At 39.4% G+C, this 19,308-nt stretch overlaps 2 protein-coding genes across 2 annotated transcripts; one reads left to right on the forward strand and one right to left on the reverse strand.

Annotated features, from left to right (window-relative positions):
- Positions 1-822: 822 nt before the first annotated feature.
- On the forward strand, positions 823-18,709 carry top3b (DNA topoisomerase III beta). The gene is made up of 18 exons (XM_020102401.2): positions 823-1,078; positions 5,109-5,240; positions 5,562-5,668; positions 5,795-5,869; positions 6,410-6,606; positions 7,679-7,835; positions 7,922-8,035; positions 8,490-8,580; positions 9,938-10,092; positions 10,229-10,334; positions 11,072-11,218; positions 11,964-12,137; positions 12,540-12,668; positions 12,791-12,940; positions 14,202-14,302; positions 17,280-17,481; positions 17,773-17,960; positions 18,248-18,709. Exons 1-18 carry the CDS (start codon positions 1,009-1,011, stop codon positions 18,515-18,517), a joined length of 2,565 nt encoding a protein of 854 aa, XP_019957960.1. The 5' UTR covers positions 823-1,008; the 3' UTR covers positions 18,518-18,709.
- LOC138407522 (uncharacterized) lies at positions 1,550-4,217 on the reverse strand. Its single transcript, XM_069524358.1, has 3 exons — positions 4,100-4,217; positions 3,227-3,402; positions 1,550-1,980 (listed from the first exon to the last, which is right to left on the reverse strand). Exons 1-3 carry the CDS (start codon positions 4,112-4,114, stop codon positions 1,752-1,754), a joined length of 420 nt encoding a protein of 139 aa, XP_069380459.1. The 5' UTR covers positions 4,115-4,217; the 3' UTR covers positions 1,550-1,751.
- Positions 18,710-19,308: the final 599 nt, after the last annotated feature.

A 19,308-nucleotide genomic window follows, 5' to 3' on the forward strand; every position in this document is an offset into this window, starting at 1 on the left:
GCAGGCAATACTGTCTCTCTAACTAGAAAATACATTTGATTGTTTAGGAACAAGCTCACCCAGAGATTAAATGATCTGTTGGGGTTTAAAATGTGACTGAAGGAAAGCAGACTTCAGAATATGAGAGAGCATCATGCACAGATGTATGGATGAATTCTGAATTCTCCTTGGCCAAGCTTCAAGAAATATTTCAGCATAAGATGGTAAAGGGCTCCTGAACGCTTTCTTCACTGCTGAGGTGACCATTGATCAGCATTTTCTACTACTACTACTGACTAACTACGTTTGTGGTAGATAGGTTTCTTTGGGACAGAACAGGACACAGAGTTAGATCTACTACATAGAAGATATACTTTTTATAGAATATATTTTATATTGTGTTTTAGTTGCATGCCAAGGTTTTAATCCTACCTTTCTAATATTACTTGTCTAATCTAACTGATCATTCTTTGTAGGTTAATCAGTGGCTTATGTCCTTTGTTATAAATACATTGAAGATGCTGAAAGCTTTTGAGTGCAAACATTACAAACATGGTAAGATGGACATAACTTTGTGTAATAAATCGATTGTATTGTAGCATCAATTTCTCTGTGCTTATCTATTAACTGCAAATTCTGGGATCTAAATTCCCCAACAACACCATTACTTTTATTTTAATTAAACTATTGCACTGCTGCCAAAAACCTTTCATTGTCCTGCTGACCCTGTGTTAACTTGCACACGACAGATACAACTTGAAACTTGAACCCGTGTTGGCGTAAGTTGTATTCGATCCTGCAGAGGGCAGTATTACGCCTCGTAGTGTCCGCCGCTGCCAAATTACATGAGAAGAAGACATGTGACCGGAAGTAAATAACCTGAGCTGTCATGGCCGCTCGCGTGCCTTGAAAAATAAACTGCTAACAAGCAGATACGGGCAACGTTGATGTTTTGTGAATTGTAGAACTGTTTCTGAGCAGCAGAACTTCTTGCGGAAACATTACGGGAGGAAGTGGCAGCGTTCCAACATGAGGACTGTTTTGATGGTGGCGGAGAAGCCCTCCCTGGCTCAGTCCATCTCCAAGATCCTCTCTAAAGGTGAGTACTGGTTTGTAGCGGTGCAACCAGAGACATCTTTATTCAGCACACAGAGACAAAGCCAGGATCAAAGCAGCAGATGAAAGTGTCGTTGTCGTTTCGCTTTGTGACGGAGCACACTGCCTTCGTTCAGCCTTCATCACCGCAGCACGTCGAGTCTGTGAGCAGCCAGAAGATGAGAGCTGTTTGAGTTGTAGTCACGTGGGACAATAATGTAGACGTGAGCTGCTTTTCATGTGTGAAACAGAACCAGACAATTCTAGATAGATACTCTCTGACGTTATTATATATTGTGATCTGCACGTACTCATTAAAAATGATACTTACTTATAATTCAATTAAACGTGTCAAGACGTAGCTGATCTACTCTGTGCACCACCACTGCAGTGTGTCTCATTATAGAATATCTGGATGAAGTCTATACCCCTGCATTGATGAGCAGAATACTCCATATGCACACAATGATACCAGTTAGTGTAAAATACCTTTAATTACATGTATATGTATTGAATGGGGACAGTTTGCAGTGTGCACTGGAAAACAAAAACAGTGAGTGATATGGACCATTTCTCAGAAAACTATCTAACATCTTTGTAATGCGCTCTGTCTGATCAAACACATATTCTCGATGTTCACGCTTGTCCTATGTTGACGTTAGAGCAGTCCGTCCTTTTCAGCTGTGCCTGGAGATAGCACATATACAAGCTATGGTGATGAGCTCAAACTCCAGAGAGTAGCTGGCCGTGGGGAAGCAGTTGGGGTTTTTCTTGAGGACGGGCATCCTCAGGGACACGGGAATGGTCTCCAGACCGAAAGTGTTGTCGAGGCCCCTGCAGGAGTGGCTGGTGTGGCAGCTGGCCTCATGGATGACCTGAGGCACACGGTTCAAGTCGATGTTCTCCCTGATGAGCGATGAGGAGCAGGGGAGATCAGAGTCATTCAGTGGTTTCTCTTGTTAGTGAGTTAACCTGGCAAGACAAGCTGTCATGTATACTGCAACTAGACTGTTTGTGGTTGAAGAAATCAAGTGATAGTCATCTAATAGGTTAATTAACCTTCTGGTCCGTCAAATAAATTCTGAACTATGTAGCTCAGCCACACAGAGAGATCTCACACTATAAAGTATGACAATATAGTAAAATTATTATTTTGGCACATAGGAAGTAATATTTAATTAATATTGTGGTCTTCTCTACAGAATCAATCACTGTAAAAGACCTTAAAAAGAATAGCACTTAGCCCGTAAACAGTATTTGATGGTTTTCTATCCTTTAGTGGACAAAGTAAATGTTATGTTAAATGTGATCTCCTTTGAATTACATAGAGACTTATCTCTAGGCCACAAAACGAGGTATGCTTGAGTGTATATCACAATATATATATTTATACTAATATATAAATCTTTTACAATATGGTAGTTTTATGCAAAACCACGTACAAGGTTTTCTGCTTCCAGCTTCTTAAAGGTTTATTTTGCTGTTTTGTCTTCTATTATACTAAATGTATTATCTTTGAACTACTGGTCAAACAAAACAAAACAGTTGATCTTATGACTGGAATTTATTAACCAAATAATAAATCGATTGATAAATAAAATAATTGTCAAATAATTAATAATAAAAAAAAGATATATCATCCCTAGTTTATACAACAGCATATATTATATATAGATATTCTCTCTACTCAGGTGCTCCTTCTGCAAATAATTGTTTCTGTCCACTATGCAAAGTAGAATCAGCCACCATTGCTTCTTTTCCTTACCGAAAAATCTGTTGTTTTTTTTTCTTCATTTATTTAGATAACCGTTTAGTCGGTGGATTTGTCAAAATGACTTATTATTATTATATATAAAATGGAAAACAACAGGAAATCCCATCAGTTAAGAAGCTGGAAACAGTGAATTTTAAATATAAAATAATATAATATAAAATTATTTATTCAAGAACTCCCAGTTCTTAATGTTACTAAACTGTTTAATTCTCAAGTTTTGTTAGATGAACGGTGCAAAACCAAAAAATCTTGAATTTGAAATGACTATAAGAAAATCAGCAAATCAATAGTTCTCAGAAGCCAGTTACATTTTTTTTAAATTAATTACCTATTATTATTATTATAAATTACAAGTGATGCGTGACCACGTGCACTCACACATAGCTCCAGGTTGCGATGCTGCGCTCGTTGATGTGACTGGGCAGGTTGACCAGCTGGCTGTAGTAGTCCTGCAGGCTGTACGTGCAGAAGGATTCGTCCACACACTGACTGCCTAGTGGGATAGCCGGACACTGGTGGAGGGCCAGCAGGCACAGCAGAAAGACGCGCAGCACCTAGAAACACAGAAAACCAAGACTGTTTGAAGTGTTGACAGATTTCTCTGCATCAGCTGCCCGGAGATGTCTAGTGTTTGTCCTTTCACAGAACTGTGCACATTTAAACATGTTCATGTGAACAGACACTGACAGTTCATTTTACCTTGATCTGCCTCTTTGCCTCCTTTGTTAAGTCATAGGCAAATAACATGGACTGGCAGGTGTTTCGCTCTCTATTTAAAGAGTTTTATTTCGCTCACTAAATTGTACCAAGTTTCAAAAACTTCAGGTACAGTGAGCTGACTTCAAATTTCTGGTCTGATTTGTGTTGATCTTGTTTACTTACTCTTTGCTTAAAAATGTCCTCATAGTAAATAAATCTGTGTTTATTTAGCCTTTATCTAGTCTTGATGATTCACCCATTCACATATACATTCATATACTGGTGGAATAGGGGGAGACTGGGATTGAGCCGCTTAACTTCAGGTTAATGGGTAACCCAATCTATCTCCTGCAGCTGCAAGGTAAACTAGGAAAAATGTGAACTTCATCTTTACTATAACGAAGCTGCTCACAAGGCCGGTTGTATGTAACCCATGTTGTAGCTGTGGAAAACAATTTTTTTATGACCCAATTTAAATATAAACACAAAATTGGTCACAAAAAAAGAAAAGTTAAGTCAGCGTCAACAACAACGTAACGTTAGGTCTCTTACCTGGAACTGTTCCATGTTTAAGGTTTATGAAGTGAACGTGTGATGGAGCTTCTGTTCTTTTCCTTGAGGATGCTGTTTTTTCTCTGTTTTCTTTGGTCCTCGTTTGGCTCTCAGTCTGGACCTGCTTCTATATATATAGTCTTTTTTCATGCCATAGCTATTGTCCGACAGTAGTGACGATTGTGTGTGTGTCTAGGTGGGGGGTCACTCCGGTTTCCATCACAACAGTCTGTGACCATGTTCCTGTGATTAGCATTTAGCCTTGAGAGAATAACTTTATTCAGAGAGGACATTAGCGTATTGCGCCAATGTAACCAAGTGAGGCCCCTCACTACTGTCCTGACTCACTTGTCACCGCTCTGACGTTTTTAAAGTCCACTTCTGACTCATCGCCATTTGATGTAAAGTTTTGGAGTGTTTCAAAGTTTCAGCAAGATCCACTGATTTGATCACCCCAAATAAATATTATTTTAACTAGCTAACTTTCCTCCTTGATAAGTAGCTGATCGCAACTGAGCTAAATGCAAATTCAAGACAACCTCACATAGTTCTCATCCCATACGCCTGAAAACATCCATTTACATTTTGTGCACAACCAATCCCCAAATTTTATTTCCAAAATCCCATGAAAAGATCAGGACCATCTATCAACTCTCTACTCTGACTTCTATACACTGTCTGTGACCCTGAATCCAAAGTAAATCTTTAAAAACGGCTCACAAGTTTATACTTTCCTTTAAAAATAATAAATAAATGAAAAGAAGACATTTCCTAAAACAGCTCGAGCAACAATGGCTCATTGATTTGAGCTCATTAAATATGGTTCGGAATGAACTCAATATAATAATTGTTGGTTGGAGTGTGAACAGTATTAAGTCTATCTGCTATTGATCAGTTTATATTCAACCAATTTAATTGCCTACAAAAAAATGGCATTTGAATGATCTGGATGTCCTGTGACTAAAATGGATTCTGCAGGCTGATTAACACATGTTCTCGTTGGCTTTAGGAAGTTGTACAAGTCGCAAGGGGCTCAATGGAGCATGCTCAGTGCACGAATACACCGGCAGCTTCCAGGGCCAGACGGCACGCTTTAAGATGACTTCTGTTTGTGGACATGTGATGAGTCTGGATTTCATCGGTGGGTATCTTTTACTTTCAGTGTTGCCTTCTTTTTAACCTTGACTGATCTCATATCACAATTAGGAAACACTCACACCTCATCAGATATGATTTAGTTGTCTGAATCTGCATTAGGAATTTGAAAATGATCGGTGCATGCCTTCATAGGATTTCCTCAACTGTCAACTCCTTCATTAGACTACTCATTATGTCTTGCTTTATACAAAAACTAGGAAAGACATTTCCAATTTGATTTGCATTGATTTGGATTTCAACCACCTCAGTGTGATTTGGATTTCTTGGAGTTTATAAGTTGTTTTGCCGTTTACTTTTTTTCAAGGAAAGTACAACAATTGGGACAAGGTGGACCCTGCAGAACTCTTCAGCAAAGCTCCCACAGAAAAGAAGGAGGCCAACCCCAAACTAAACATGGTCAAGTTCCTTCAGGTACATTTTAGAGGTGGACCCAGTAAGTGGTTTCATAAGACTTCATGCTGCTTTCTGTGTGACCTGGAGGTCAGTGTCATGCTTTATTTCTTCAATGCTCACCCCAAGTTTCTGGTGTCATGGCAGGTTGAAGGTAGAGGCTGTGACTACGTGGTTTTATGGCTGGACTGTGATAAAGAAGGCGAGAACATCTGTTTTGAGGTAATTCAGACCCCAATCAACACCTCACAATAACACGTGATCCGTATCAGGCTGTGCCATGTTGATAATCACATCCAAGCCATGGCTCTGTGCATTTCCACATGGTTTTAAAGTGCATTCTTCCTATCTCAATTGTGAATCTGCAAATTATTTCAAATGGATTTACTGACTTGTCAACAAACATGCCCTAACTCTAATCCTAAACCCTCCCTGGTCAGGTTAGGCAATGCTGCTGTACAAGATCTTATTTTTCCTCTGCTGAAGGAGAGGCCATCAGACAGGCCCCTTTTCCACATTTGACTTTTGTCTTAATTGGGAATTGATTTGATCTGCGTTCACTCCCGGGTCGAGTCACTCTGCAATAGACACAGGTTGTTATTGGCTCTGATCAGCAGTGGTGAAAACATGAATACCTGAGTGAACCTGGTGATGTTTTTGTCTTCGGCCTTTTGGTCTAGAAACTGACCACATAACGGTTTCTGTGCCTGCAAACAGTTTGTTTAATCTGCTGCTCAATTATCATTTCTTTTTGCATCTAAGGTACTGGATGCCATCCAGCCAGTGATGAACAAGGGGAGTTCCATGGATCAGAGTGTTTACCGTGCCAAATTCAGCTCCATCACCGACACCGACATCTGGAATGCCATGAACTGCCTCGGAGAGCCCAACCGCAACGAAGCACTGTCAGTGGATGCTCGACAGGAGCTGGACCTGCGCATCGGCTGTGCTTTCACCCGGTACACTGCTCTCTACTGCCACATACAACAGCCTAGAAATTTGAAGCTTGACTTTAATTCAAATTTGAAAAAATTTGAGCAATAAATGTACATCTTTCTAAGAATATTCACCAATTTGGAGGGGTGTCCTGTTGGCTACATATCAGACAAATATGGTCTGTCACTTTAAAACTGTTTCTAATTGCTTTACTGGATAATTTGAACAAGAAATAATCTGACAAAGGAAATTCTAAAGCAAAGAGAGATGCCGCCCAAAACCTGGGGGCAAGTACCTAATTCATTTCGCTGATTATTTCTTTGTACATTTCTGGGAAAATGTATTATATATGTAGTTCACAGAATCAGTTGGTATTAGAGTGAAAAACTTGGTTTGTGATACAGAGGTTTAAGCATTATAACGACAAAATGGCGCAGAAATGAATTTGCATCTTAAAATGTAGACATGCATGTGATGCTCAAAGAATTTGAAAAACAGCGAAAAGTTTTGCTTTGTTTGATGCAAGTGATGGTTAAACTCCTGGCTCCTCCAGCCTGTATGTAGAAATCTCTTTGGGCAAGACACTGGGCAAACCCTAAACATCTCCTAATGGCTGTTTGTATGAATGCACTGTATGAATGTGTGTGAATAGTTTAATATGACGAGTAGTTTGAACAACTTTGAGTTGACTAGAGACTAGAGCAGTAGTTGTAAATGTAGTTTACAAATACTTAAAACTGCCTTTTCTCAATGAAGTAGGAAACAAGACTTCACGCTGAAAAAGCACTTGTTACTATAATGGTTTTACCGAACACTTCACAAGTGATACGTCTTCAAAACAACCACACTCGGGGTTGGGGTCAATTTTCAGTTTCGGAAAGTATAACAGAAATTTTGGAATGCAGTTGTGACGTAAGAAAGATGCAGGGTCAGTCACTAATCCATGTGTAATTGCACCCTTATACAAAGATCTTGGTCCATGTAGTCAAAACTGCCAATTTAATGAAAATAATGATTGGATTCATTAGATTCTTTTAGCTAGTAACACCCTCCTAAAAACAACAACCTGACATCTGTGGGTCAAATATTTTTCAGGTTCCAGACCAAGTATTTTCAGGGTAAATACGGTAATCTAGACTCGTCCCTGATCTCATTTGGACCATGCCAGACCCCCACACTTGGCTTCTGTGTGGAACGCCATGACAAGATCCAGTCCTTTAAACCGGAGACTTACTGGATCATCCAGGCCAAGGTAAATCTCCACGTTCACTCTCCTTGATGCCGTGTTAATCAATCTCTTGCTGGAGTGCTATAGTGAGAGACTGTGTGTGTTCACAGGTGTTCAAAGGAAAGGACAACCCACTGATGCTGGACTGGAACAGGGTGAGGGTCTTCGACAGGGACGTTGGCCAGATGTTTGTCAATCTGGCTAAGACGTCGAGGGAGGCCAAGGTAAGAGCAAAAGCCTAATAAAGCCAAGTTCACTCTGTGCTAACTGGTCACTATTATCAAGTGTATTAACATGTACTGTATGTCATCTAGAGTGACATTTGTACAGCCACTTTTCAAAAGTAAAACCATTTAATTATACATTGTGTTTGCTTTAAGATTTTATGGTAGTTTGAAAATTTAGAAATATACAACCTGAATAAATGTTTTTCTCCTACTGATAATGATTTAAATGATACAGAACGTCCTGTAATGAATTGTAACCTAACAAGTAACCAACTTGCAACATGTGTTTTTGTTATGGTCCTGAAGAATCATGATGATTGATGGTATAAACTCACCTAACTTCAACCTAACCTTAGTCAGCTTGTTTTTTCCGTTGTTCCTGTGAGGTGAGAACTTTCCCTGACCTAACCTGAGCTCTGATGTAAGCTGTTTAATACGTCTCTTAATGTAGGTGGAGTCAGTGAGTAAGAAAGAGAAGGCCAAGCAGAGACCCCAGGCCTTGAACACAGTGGAGATGTTGAGAGTGGCCAGCTCTGCTTTAGGTACATTTACATCAACAAACGCAGCATTTTGTTTGTGAATTATTTATTTTGGTATTTGGCATTAGCAACCGAGCCCGAAACCGGCTCGACCCATCGGGTAGTAGTAAAGGAGTCTTATCACATTATGAGAGGAGAGTTGTTCATTTCATTGAGTATTATTGAGTATATTAACATTATAATGTAATGTTTTAAAAAAAGAAAAACCCCTTAGAAGCTGTCAACCTTTGATAAATCATGATATTACTATTATAATTTGTATTAATTATATATATTATTTCAATATAAAACCTGAGGAAATTTCTATAGTTGGTGTATCCGTTATTTTTGAACATTTACAGCACATTTTAACAATACAGCGATAATACTTATAACCGTTATAATTTTGGTTCACTTTAAACATGATACAACAAGCTTGTTTTCCCTATTCCACTGTTTAAAATCTGGAAATACCTCACAGGGAACTGAGAAGCAGTAACTAGGAAATGATGAGCATTTAAGACATAATGGTTTAATTTCAAGATGGATATCATCAAATAAAGATCATTTATTTATGATTTTTAGAGTTCATAATAATAAGTTAATAATATGTTTTCTCCAAATCTCATTGAAGGACATGAAAAGACCCAAACAAACAATGTGCCAGGTTGCCTCACAATTCTGTCTGACTTATTCAGTTTGTGGCCTTAAGCCCCAAATCCACTGGTTCCTAATGCAGACATAAATATTTAAAAGGACTGCACACATTTATTGGTTCATAACTCAGTATTTTCCTACTGCTGACCACTGTAGTTTTTCTCTGCAAACATCACTGAAACAGGAGGACGTTGTGGTGGTGGTACATTTGTTGGAACATCATTTAGTGGCTCAGTCATACATGTTTGATTTTATAGTGGGTATTTGGGGCAACAGGTGGATTTCTAAAAAATTCTTAAAAAGGTTTTTGTACAACATTGATGCAGCAGAGCAGAGGTCTATGGTACACACACACAATGCAGTTAATTTAACTTATTTAACTTAACTCATTCCTGGTTTTAGTCTTTACAAAATATAATGTATCACAAGCCTTATCCTTTAAAAAATAAAAATCAGTACTTTGTATTTACTAGAATTAGAAAATATAGAAGATGCAAGAATAGAGAATTTTTTTCAGTTGGAGTTAATGGACAAATTGAACAGGAAAAACTCTTACATATATGAAATATTACAAACTTAAAAGAATTACAGACTTCATTCAAGATCACTGTTGTCTGTACTTTCTAATCTCAGAGAGATGCAACTCAACTGCCAGCTCTTAGGTTTGCGACAGTGTAAGCACAAGAGAAAATATTCCTGAGAGGTTTTTTTTTTACTGTCTCAGGCATGGGTCCCCAGCATACCATGCAGATTGCAGAGCGACTGTATACACAGGGCTACATCAGCTACCCACGTACTGAGACGACCCACTACCCAGAGAACTTCGATCTGAAAGGAACACTGAAGCAGCAGACCAACAATCCCTTTTGGGCAGAAGAGGTGAGTGTCACTGTGGGTTCAGGGATGCATTGAAAGTCAGCTGTGTGTGCATACAGAAACTTTTTCATTTTATTCATCCTCATAAGCAAGAAGTGGACACGAGAATTTGTTTCTTAAAACATGTTTCACCTTTCAGGTGAAGGCTCTGCTTTCAACTGGACTGAACAGACCCAGGAAAGGATCTGATGCAGGAGACCATCCACCCATCACTCCGATGCGTGCTGCCTCAGAGGGGGAACTGGGTAGGTCGTGCAACTCATTGCATTATTGATAATAGCAATTGATCATGAATATCACCTCTGAGAGTGAAAGAGAGTAAAGGGAGAGAGGTTTGACATCACCTGTCAAAACAGCCCTTCTCTACGGAGCCCCTCTGGTGACATTTGGGGGAAAACAATTGCCTGGCCACAAGTTAATAATGCATGGGAACAAGATAATAAATTGTGGCCACCAGTTATTAAGTCGTGGGAACAAGATCATAAGTCGTGGCCATGAGTTATGAATCTGTTCTTTAATAAGACCTGGCGAATTGAACTTGGGAGCCTTCTTGAATGAGAGATGAAATGTTTCACTGGGAAACGTTTGCAGTTAGTGGCCAAGCAATATTTTTTTTTCCCCCAAATGTCACTAGACTTGACTCTTTTACACCGATCACTTAACATAAACTTAGATCTAATTGATTATGGTGTTGATTTACTCAAATGACAAACTTTTCTTTTACCTCTGCATGTCTAACCCTGCAGATCTTTTTTTTTGTCCAGATTTCTGCCTCCGCCCCAATTCAATGGAGGTGAATGGAATTTAGTTTGTCTTGCTGTGTCAAATAAAAGATAATCAGCAGAAATGTCAGTGTCACCATATCTAAGCTAAAACAGTGGCCCTATCACTCAAGCACAGATTTTGGCTGCTCCTTTCTTTGACGGACATATTTTCACTCTTGACCTCTAACCCAGGGGCTTTCTCTTCTGCTCGTCCACAGGGAGTGATGGGTGGCGGCTGTATGAGTACATCACACGGCATTTCATTGCCACAATCAGTCAGGACTGCAAGTACCTACAGACCACAATAGAATTCAGCATTGGCCCAGAGGCCTTCTCATGTACCGGCAAAACCCTGATCTCACCAGGTACGCACTCAGTCAGCTGTGGTCATACAAGTGTTAAAATCGTCACACATGTATTTGTACTTAATTTGTTTAATGTCTTTTCTCTTAGCTTTTGAGTAGTTGCTTGTGTGTCCCTACTGCTGCTACTACTGTTACAAGTAATAATGTGTTCTTAAACAACATTTCAAAACAATTATCCCCATGAATTTTTTCGATTTGGCAGAAATCTTCCTATTTTAGCATAATCTGATTGTCCCATCAGTTTTCATAAACACGCTATTGTGGTGATCGACAATGTCATTTACATTTATGAGTGCTAGCCGCCACTGCCACATAGTGCTGGTCACCTGTTACTTAAAGGTGTATTCATATCGAACGTACGTGAACTTGTGTCCAAATTGGATCAAATTCGATGCTGCACTTCCTTGGGTCATTTACAATACACATACCAAGTATGAAGCCGATACAATGGATGGGTTTTATTTGGATGGATTCCATTCGTTCCATTGCAACTCTGAGACACTCTTTTCTTCCCTGAAACATTTTGTGATGCTACAGTTAAATGTATGTAGTTGATTGATTGATTATTTAAGGATGTTTTACACATTACTCAGGTTTCCCCTGGCTAGAGCATTCCTTATATTTTATTGATGCAACTAGGTCTATCAAATCAACAGTTTTAAATGTGCTAGTTAGGAAGAACCTTGTGCACAAATGATTTACAACGACTTAGTCCTTGCTAAGTGTATTTTTGATTGATTCCCAGGTTTCACAACAGTGATGCCTTGGCAGGGCATCCCGCTAGAAGAGACCTTGCCAGAATGTGAGCGTGGAGACACTTTCACAGTAGATGAGATCAAGCTGGTGGAAAAGCAGACCAGCCCCCCGGACTATCTGACCGAGGCCGAACTCATCACACTCATGGAGAAACATGGCGTTGGTATACCTCAGTGCTGCCGATTTGATAAACAGCTGTTAATGTGTTATAACTGAAAGTCTAACAATCATCCATATAGCTGAGGTTCCATGTTCAGTCTTGACCTTGGACTCAGAGGTTGGGAAAATAATCTCACCACTGGTCCACTGATTTTTATTGATCATGAATCATGATTGATCATGAATTGGTGAAGTCACTTTCTTGGCCACCCACACTAATTCAAATCTCATTGATAAGGTATTGTGGACTTTTATGATTTAAATTATAGAGTGGGAACTCACCTCTTGTTACTGTTCTTTATTCATCTCTACATTTCAATGAGCACTTGCAGCAGAGCATTAATCTGTGAAGGAATAATGATTATACCAGGAGAACAGTTTTACTGTTTCTTCCTCTTGCTGCCAGGTACTGATGCCAGCATCCCTGTCCACATCAACAACATCTGCCAGAGGAACTATGTCACAATCGAGAATGGACGAAAGTTGAAACCAACAAACTTGGGCATTGTCCTGGTTCATGGCTACTACAAGATAGGTCATTTGCCTTTTATTATTGTACAATTTCCTACATCTATAAGAGATTGGTAGATGCTATTCCATTGTAGGTATTTCGAATGTTGCTGAATCATCTTTGAAAACTGTGTGTGTGTTTTACAGATGCAGAGCTGGTTTTACCCACTATACGCAGCGCAGTAGAGAAGCAACTGAACCTTATTGCACTGGGTAAAGCCAACTTCCAACAGGTCCTTCAGCATACACTAGATATCTTCAAGAGGAAGTTTCACTTCTTTGTGGATTCTATCACTGGTACGTTCACTGCAACTCTGTCAATGTATGCAAAAAAAAATGTCACTTGACATAAACAAGCATCTGCTCTGACGTCATACTGTAGGCTGCAATGTAGCTACAACAGGGCTACTGTTTTGAAGTATCATGTGTTGACCATAAGAATGGGTATTGGCTCCTTATGTTTTCCGTTTGTTTCTGATTCTGTTGGACTCTGTTGAATTTGAAGAAAAAACAATCAATAAAGTTTTATTTGTATAGCCCATATTCATAAATCAAGATTTGCTTAACAAGGTACAACCCCTATCAACAAGAGTGGAAAAAACATTTTAACAAGGAAAAAATGTAGAAACCTCAGAGATGGTTGCAAGTGGGGAATCGTTCTCCCAGGCCAGACAGAAGTGTGATAGATGTGCAACGGAGCACATCAGCACAATAACAGTATTTACAACATAGAAGAGAAAACAGAAATGAAGGGAGCGATAATGGCTATTTTAATGATGTATTGCAAATAATATTAGAATATGTGAGTAGGCATACTGGATAGCAAAACAATCTAGTTGTAATCATTATCTACCATCAGCTGCCACCGCGATTAACACTATGGTTACATCTGCGATCCCAGATCTGCAACGATAAAGCACAAGTACTCTGGGGATGAAGACAAGTCGGTATTAATGAGATATTAATGTGGTGATGAGGAAGAGGAGGAAAGACAAGCTCTGTGTGTCATGTGTCCCTTGACAATCTAGTCCTACAGCAGCCTAACTAAGAGCTGGTTGAAGACAGACCTGAACCTGCTGTAACTATAACCCTAATCAAAAAGAAAGGATCTAAGCCTACTCTTAAACATAGTCTGTGAAGTTGGGGATTATTGACTTTTTAAGTATCCTCTAATAAAGCAATTACAGTACATTGCAAACCCTCTGCTCACTATATGAATCAATGAACATAAAGCATAGCCACTGCACAGCGGTCCTCTCTGTCTTAGTAATGATGCATGGGGAAAGTTTTATAGTGGATATATCGTGCATAGTTTAACACATCTAATGCTCAAGTTTAATTCAGCTGAACCCCAGTGAGCTAAACTACCTTGCTGTCGTCAATTCAGTTTTTTCCCACAGTGTTCTGCCCTTGACTATGCATCGAACTCGCAGACGTAATGAATGTCAATGAATGAATATTAAGCTTAGTAGTTCATAATGTAAGTCATGCATCTTTATATTACTATCTGTTAACTCTTGTGCAACTCCAGCTCACAGTGTATGTCTTTGTTTTATAGGCATGGATGAGTTGATGGAGGTCTCCTTTTCCCCCATTGCTGCCACAGGAAAGCCACTGTCCCGCTGTGGCAAGTGCCGCCGCTTCATGAAGTACATCCAGGTCAGCAGAACAGTCTAAAGTAAATCAGTTAAACAGTGTATATTTCAGATGTGATCATCAGCAAGTCTACATCATGACATCATGTTGGCCGGACATCTTCATCCACTGTGCCCTGGTTCTGTGCAGTGGCAGCAACAGCATGACACCGGCCAACCTCCAGGATATGTTTAAAATTTGATGTCACTCTTTAATTGTTGGCAATTAAATATGGGGATAAGCCAAATCGGCAACACGATGTTGGCGTCTAATAGAGCTAAGTGCGCTATAAGCCAAAGCGGCGTCATTTTCTATAGCCTCCATAAAGGAATTAAAATTTTCACAATGTTCCATGTAAACACCATATCCTGAATGTGATCAATATCAGGATGAGACTCACAACTGGGATTCTAGTGCCCATGAAATCAAGTGCTAGTGGCAACCAGCAAGCCCTGGTCAGAAGACCTCAGTGCCTGACTGGTGATAAAAGATAGAAGCAGGTCTAGGATGTACAGGTGCCTGACCATGCAGTGAGAACAAGAACCGTTAACTTAATTGAACTTAATTGGAAGTGATTGTGAGTAATATAGGGTAGGTGTGATGTGGGGGATATTGCTGGTCATCTCCCCACTTGCTACTGCAAATCCTTGTAGAAGTCCCTGTGCCTGACCATGCACTGCTCTTTAACAACAGGGTAAGGAATTAGTGACGGGATAATGCTTATAGTGCTGCTATTTTTATTTTGGGGATTGATCATTGTATGATAAATATGAAGGTGGAAAAGAGCTTTAAAATGAGATTTCTCTGTGACAGACATTGAAAGAGATATGACCAGTCAAAGTCACACAGTTTCCCCCAAAACTATTTCAGACTCAGTTAGGCCTTGTGGTTTATATTTTCTCTTAGTCATTTTCTCCTTCTTTTTGTGGAACAAAGTTATTATTAATTCTTAATTTTCTTATTTAATTATCAATTTGTTTTCCTCATTCCGTTTAAATAATTCACTCTATGTTTATAATCAGGTAGAACTTTAACTATGCAATAATTGAATCAGTGTGTATGAAAGTATAGTGGCATTAAAATATACCGATGGCAAAAAATTGGGGCTTTTTACGGCCCAATGCTTTCTCCAGGGAAGGCACTTTATCCCACTTGCTGGCTGCTTGATATCCTTGTGGAAAGCCCTGGGATTGATCATTAAGGCACCATTTGTTGTCCTTTCTGGACCACATGATGTCTGGCAATTGAGCTCTGGCCTCCAAAGTTCAGCTGACATACTTAATCACCATTTCCACCTGATTGAAGAACCACTTTTGAATTCATGAATAAACCATGAGGCTGCAGATCTCAGTCATTGCCATTCTATCTGAATACGTGCGTAATAGGTTGCGTGTTCTCGTGGAAGCCACGAGGTCGGCCTTCTATGAAGTCCTCTGAGAGATACGACAGACGAGAAACTGTATGTCAGTGTCAGTCCTGAAAGGGTACTTTAAAAAATCAGCACATGTAACTACTGATAGTCACATAATGGTTTCACATGCTTCTGTAATGTTAAGATACACCAACAGTGGCTTTTAGCACCCTTTATAGTATTAAAGGTAAGTGAATGGAATAAATCAAATCCTTTGGCCTGTATGTTTACAACAAATAACCGATAATGCCTTTGGAAATACATGCTTGCACATGCATATGCTGTTACCATATGTAACTAAGGACTTTTTACCTTTTCATATAACTTGAAACTTGGTCCACTGATTTTTAGTGACGTGGCAGCAGCATGAATGTAGAGAATATCTCCTGGACTGGGACAATACATGCTCAACTGACAAACTATTTTCTTAGTATTGTTTAGGTTTTGAGAAAGGTGTTCAGTGTGAGGTTTTTTAGTAAAATCTGATATCTACTGACATTGACTGAATATACCTTTAAAATTAATGAATCAATACAAATGTATTTGTATAGCCCATATTCACAAATCACAATTTGTCTCATAGAGCTTAACATGGTGTGACGTCCTCTGCCCTTATCCTTCAACAAGAGTGAGGAAAAACCTAATTGAAAAAACCTTTTAACTGGGAAAAAAGAAAGTAGAAACCTCAGAGAGAGCCACATGTAAGGGATCCCTCTCCCAGAGTATTTACAGCATTGATTAGAATAAACAGTTTGTAGCATGATAGAAGGTAAATTAATTGAGGAATTATTGTCAATAATGGTAGAGTATCTGAGTAAGCATATTGTATATCAAGCACTCTTGTTGTAACCATAGTCTACGATCAGCAGCCACCACAATCAGGATCCACCATCACTATCGGATGCCACCATAGTCAACAATCAAAGTATAACCAAGTCAACAGTAAAGAATTGCCATCAAGTCTGGGATGATATTTAAGAAAGGTCATCCACTGGATTTGAACCAGTGATCTTGCAGTCTACAGTAAACACTGAGACTACCAGGACTGATCCTGAACACATCATCTATGATCACAGGCTGAATTATAAATGCAACCTGGTGTATGAGAACTAATGCAGTGGGAAGTTAAATATTCACCTTCATTTCAGTTTACGGATAAATCCCTATGGGTAAATATACAGGAAATTAATCTGAAATCACATTTGATTTTGTAAAAGCAAGAATTGCGTCCTCAGTTTGGTACCATTTAAACATTGGAACATCTTTGTGTTCTGTTTTTAATGATGTATTAGTCATTCACAGTGGAAACACAACATGGAACATAGAACCAGTGTTGAAAGACTTTCAGTTTCAGATGAAGTCACCCCAACAAATTGCCTATGTGCATTCAAGATGGTATCATGAGCAACATGGTCAACAGTACCTTTATTAATATGCAAATAAAGCTTCACGATCAACCACAAAGAAATGAAAACAACAGCCCACTGTGACCACAGTACCATAAAACTGGTTAGATGAAGACTGTCCAGAAGGTTTTGACACAAAGTGAAAAATTGTTTCATCACATCTGATCCTAACATGTATCTGCAGGCCAAGCCCAGCAGGCTCCACTGTTCCCACTGTGATGAGACATACAGTCTCCCACAGAATGGAGCCATCAAGCTGTACAAGGAGCTCCGCTGTCCACTGGATGAGTTTGAGCTGGTGCTGTGGACCTCTGGGGCCCGGGGCAAGAGCTACCCGTTGTGCCCTTACTGCTACAGCAACCCGCCTTTCAGGGACATGAAAAAAGGTAGGAGAGAAACTTGTTTCTTAATTCAATCATTCTTGTTGTTGTGAAACCTTCTAGCCCTAGGAATCTGAACTCACAGAGGATCTTAGCTCTGTTGCTCTCAACCACCTTCGCTGGTATGTCCCATTTGTGTACATCTAATTCATACTCAGTACAGATGTTCTTGTACACTATCCCAGTTAACCAACTGCTGAATACAATTAATTATGGCCTTTAAACCCAATGAAACCAAAATGTTAATTTAAACACCATTTTCTTTGTTAATCTGACCATTAGTCCTTTTTTTTTCAGGTATGGGATGTAATGAATGTACTCATCCATCCTGTCAGCACTCTCTCAACTCTTTGGGCATTGGACAGTGTGTGGAGTGTGATTCTGGGGTTTTGGTGCTGGATCCCACCTCTGGACCAAAATGGAGGATGGCCTGTAATAAATGCAATGTGGTGGTCCACTTCTTTGAACATGCACACAGAGTGCAGGTAAGAACAGTCCTACATCTTGTCATGATAATCTTCACATATAAATGTATATAGGCTTCACCAACCAGAAAAGAAAACACAAATATATGAACATCTGATTTCTCTGATCAATGTCATAAAAGGTTATGTTAATATCAAAATGTGATTACAGTTATTCAAAGCTACTTTAAAACTCAGTTGTGATCTGATTTGAACTCTGCTCTTTAATGTTCCATCATTGAATTTATGGTGCTTTTTTTCAACTCTAACAGTTTCTCTTGATCCCATGTGCTTCTTTCTTTCCTTAGGTTGCTCAGGAGAGCTGTGACGCCTGTGACGCCTCTCTGGTCGCTGTTGACTTCAACAAGACTCGCACTCCGCTTCCTGCCGGTGAGACCCAACACACAGGCTGCGTTTTCTGCGATTCAGTTTTCCAGGATCTGGTGGAGCTCAAACATGCCACCATGAGGTACCGGGGTGGGGGTGCGAGAAGAGGACGAGGACGAGGCCGGGGACGCCGTGGTAATCCCAAAAAACCTAAGGACAAAATGGCTGCCTTGGCAGCTTACTTTGTATAATGTCAAGTGTTGTATGTCCTATTTGCTTGGCTCAGTATGAAAGAGTACATGCCAGTAAGTAGAGCTTTGTTTTCACTTGTGTTTAATTACAATCAAGTAAACTATACATAAAAAAAGTTTGTGTGTTGTTTGTGATGTGTTTGTTCACCAATATAATTCAGTTCACCAATAAATTGATGAATTACATAAAAAGGTAAGTAATAACAAGTGTAGTGGATCAAAAACAGTCAGACTTAATTTAAATTTCAAAATGTGGATATTGTATCCAGCATTGTGCTAAGAGATGAGTAGAAAAGAGGGTCTCATTACCACACCAGGAAGGATGCTCTTTCTAGTAAATTCCCTAAACAAAGCTTTTGGGTGATACTAGTGGTACAGAACTACTCATGGCTTGGACAAAACCAGCATTTGTGGATCAATGATACGTCTGCTTTTTTTTTTTAAACATCAGTCGCATTTCCTCACTCTTGCTGAGGGTTTAGGGGCAGCTGCTGTTGCACCTTGTTAAGCCCTGTGCGACAAATTGTGATTTTCGAATATGGGCTATACAAAAGATGTTATTGACGCTGACCTCTGGGTCAGTTTGGTCAGTCTTGAATCGGGAGAGAGAGGTTTAATGTAAAATATGAATTAATGTTCTAAAACCAAATTTCTCCTAGCTCTTGAACAGGTAGTCTCAGTTTACTCTGTTGAATCTGTGGAGAGAAGGTACCCTGTGTCTTTATCAGGGGAGTTTAATGTTGAATATGTTCTGGATATAAAATGTTTTAAGTTTGTCGGACATTGGGGTG

Source organism: Paralichthys olivaceus, chromosome 4 (genome assembly GCF_024713975.1).
Source record: "Paralichthys olivaceus isolate ysfri-2021 chromosome 4, ASM2471397v2, whole genome shotgun sequence".
In the NCBI taxonomy this organism is placed as follows: domain Eukaryota; kingdom Metazoa; phylum Chordata; class Actinopteri; order Pleuronectiformes; family Paralichthyidae; genus Paralichthys; species Paralichthys olivaceus.

Excerpts from the sequence above, each read along its gene's own strand:
- top3b (XM_020102401.2), top strand. The coding sequence starts at position 1,009 with ATGAGGACTGTTTTGATGGTGGCGGAGAAGCCCTCCCTGGCTCAGTCC. Across the intron at positions 5,241-5,561 it reads GATGAGTCTGGATTTCATCG|GAAAGTACAACAATTGGGAC; the intron begins GTGGGTATCTTT and ends CTTTTTTTCAAG. Across the intron at positions 5,870-6,409 it reads GCGAGAACATCTGTTTTGAG|GTACTGGATGCCATCCAGCC; the intron begins GTAATTCAGACC and ends TTTGCATCTAAG.
- LOC138407522 (XM_069524358.1), bottom strand. Across the intron at positions 1,981-3,226 it reads ATCGCAACCTGGAGCTATGT|GGAGAACATCGACTTGAACC; the intron begins GTGAGTGCACGT and ends ATCGCTCATCAG.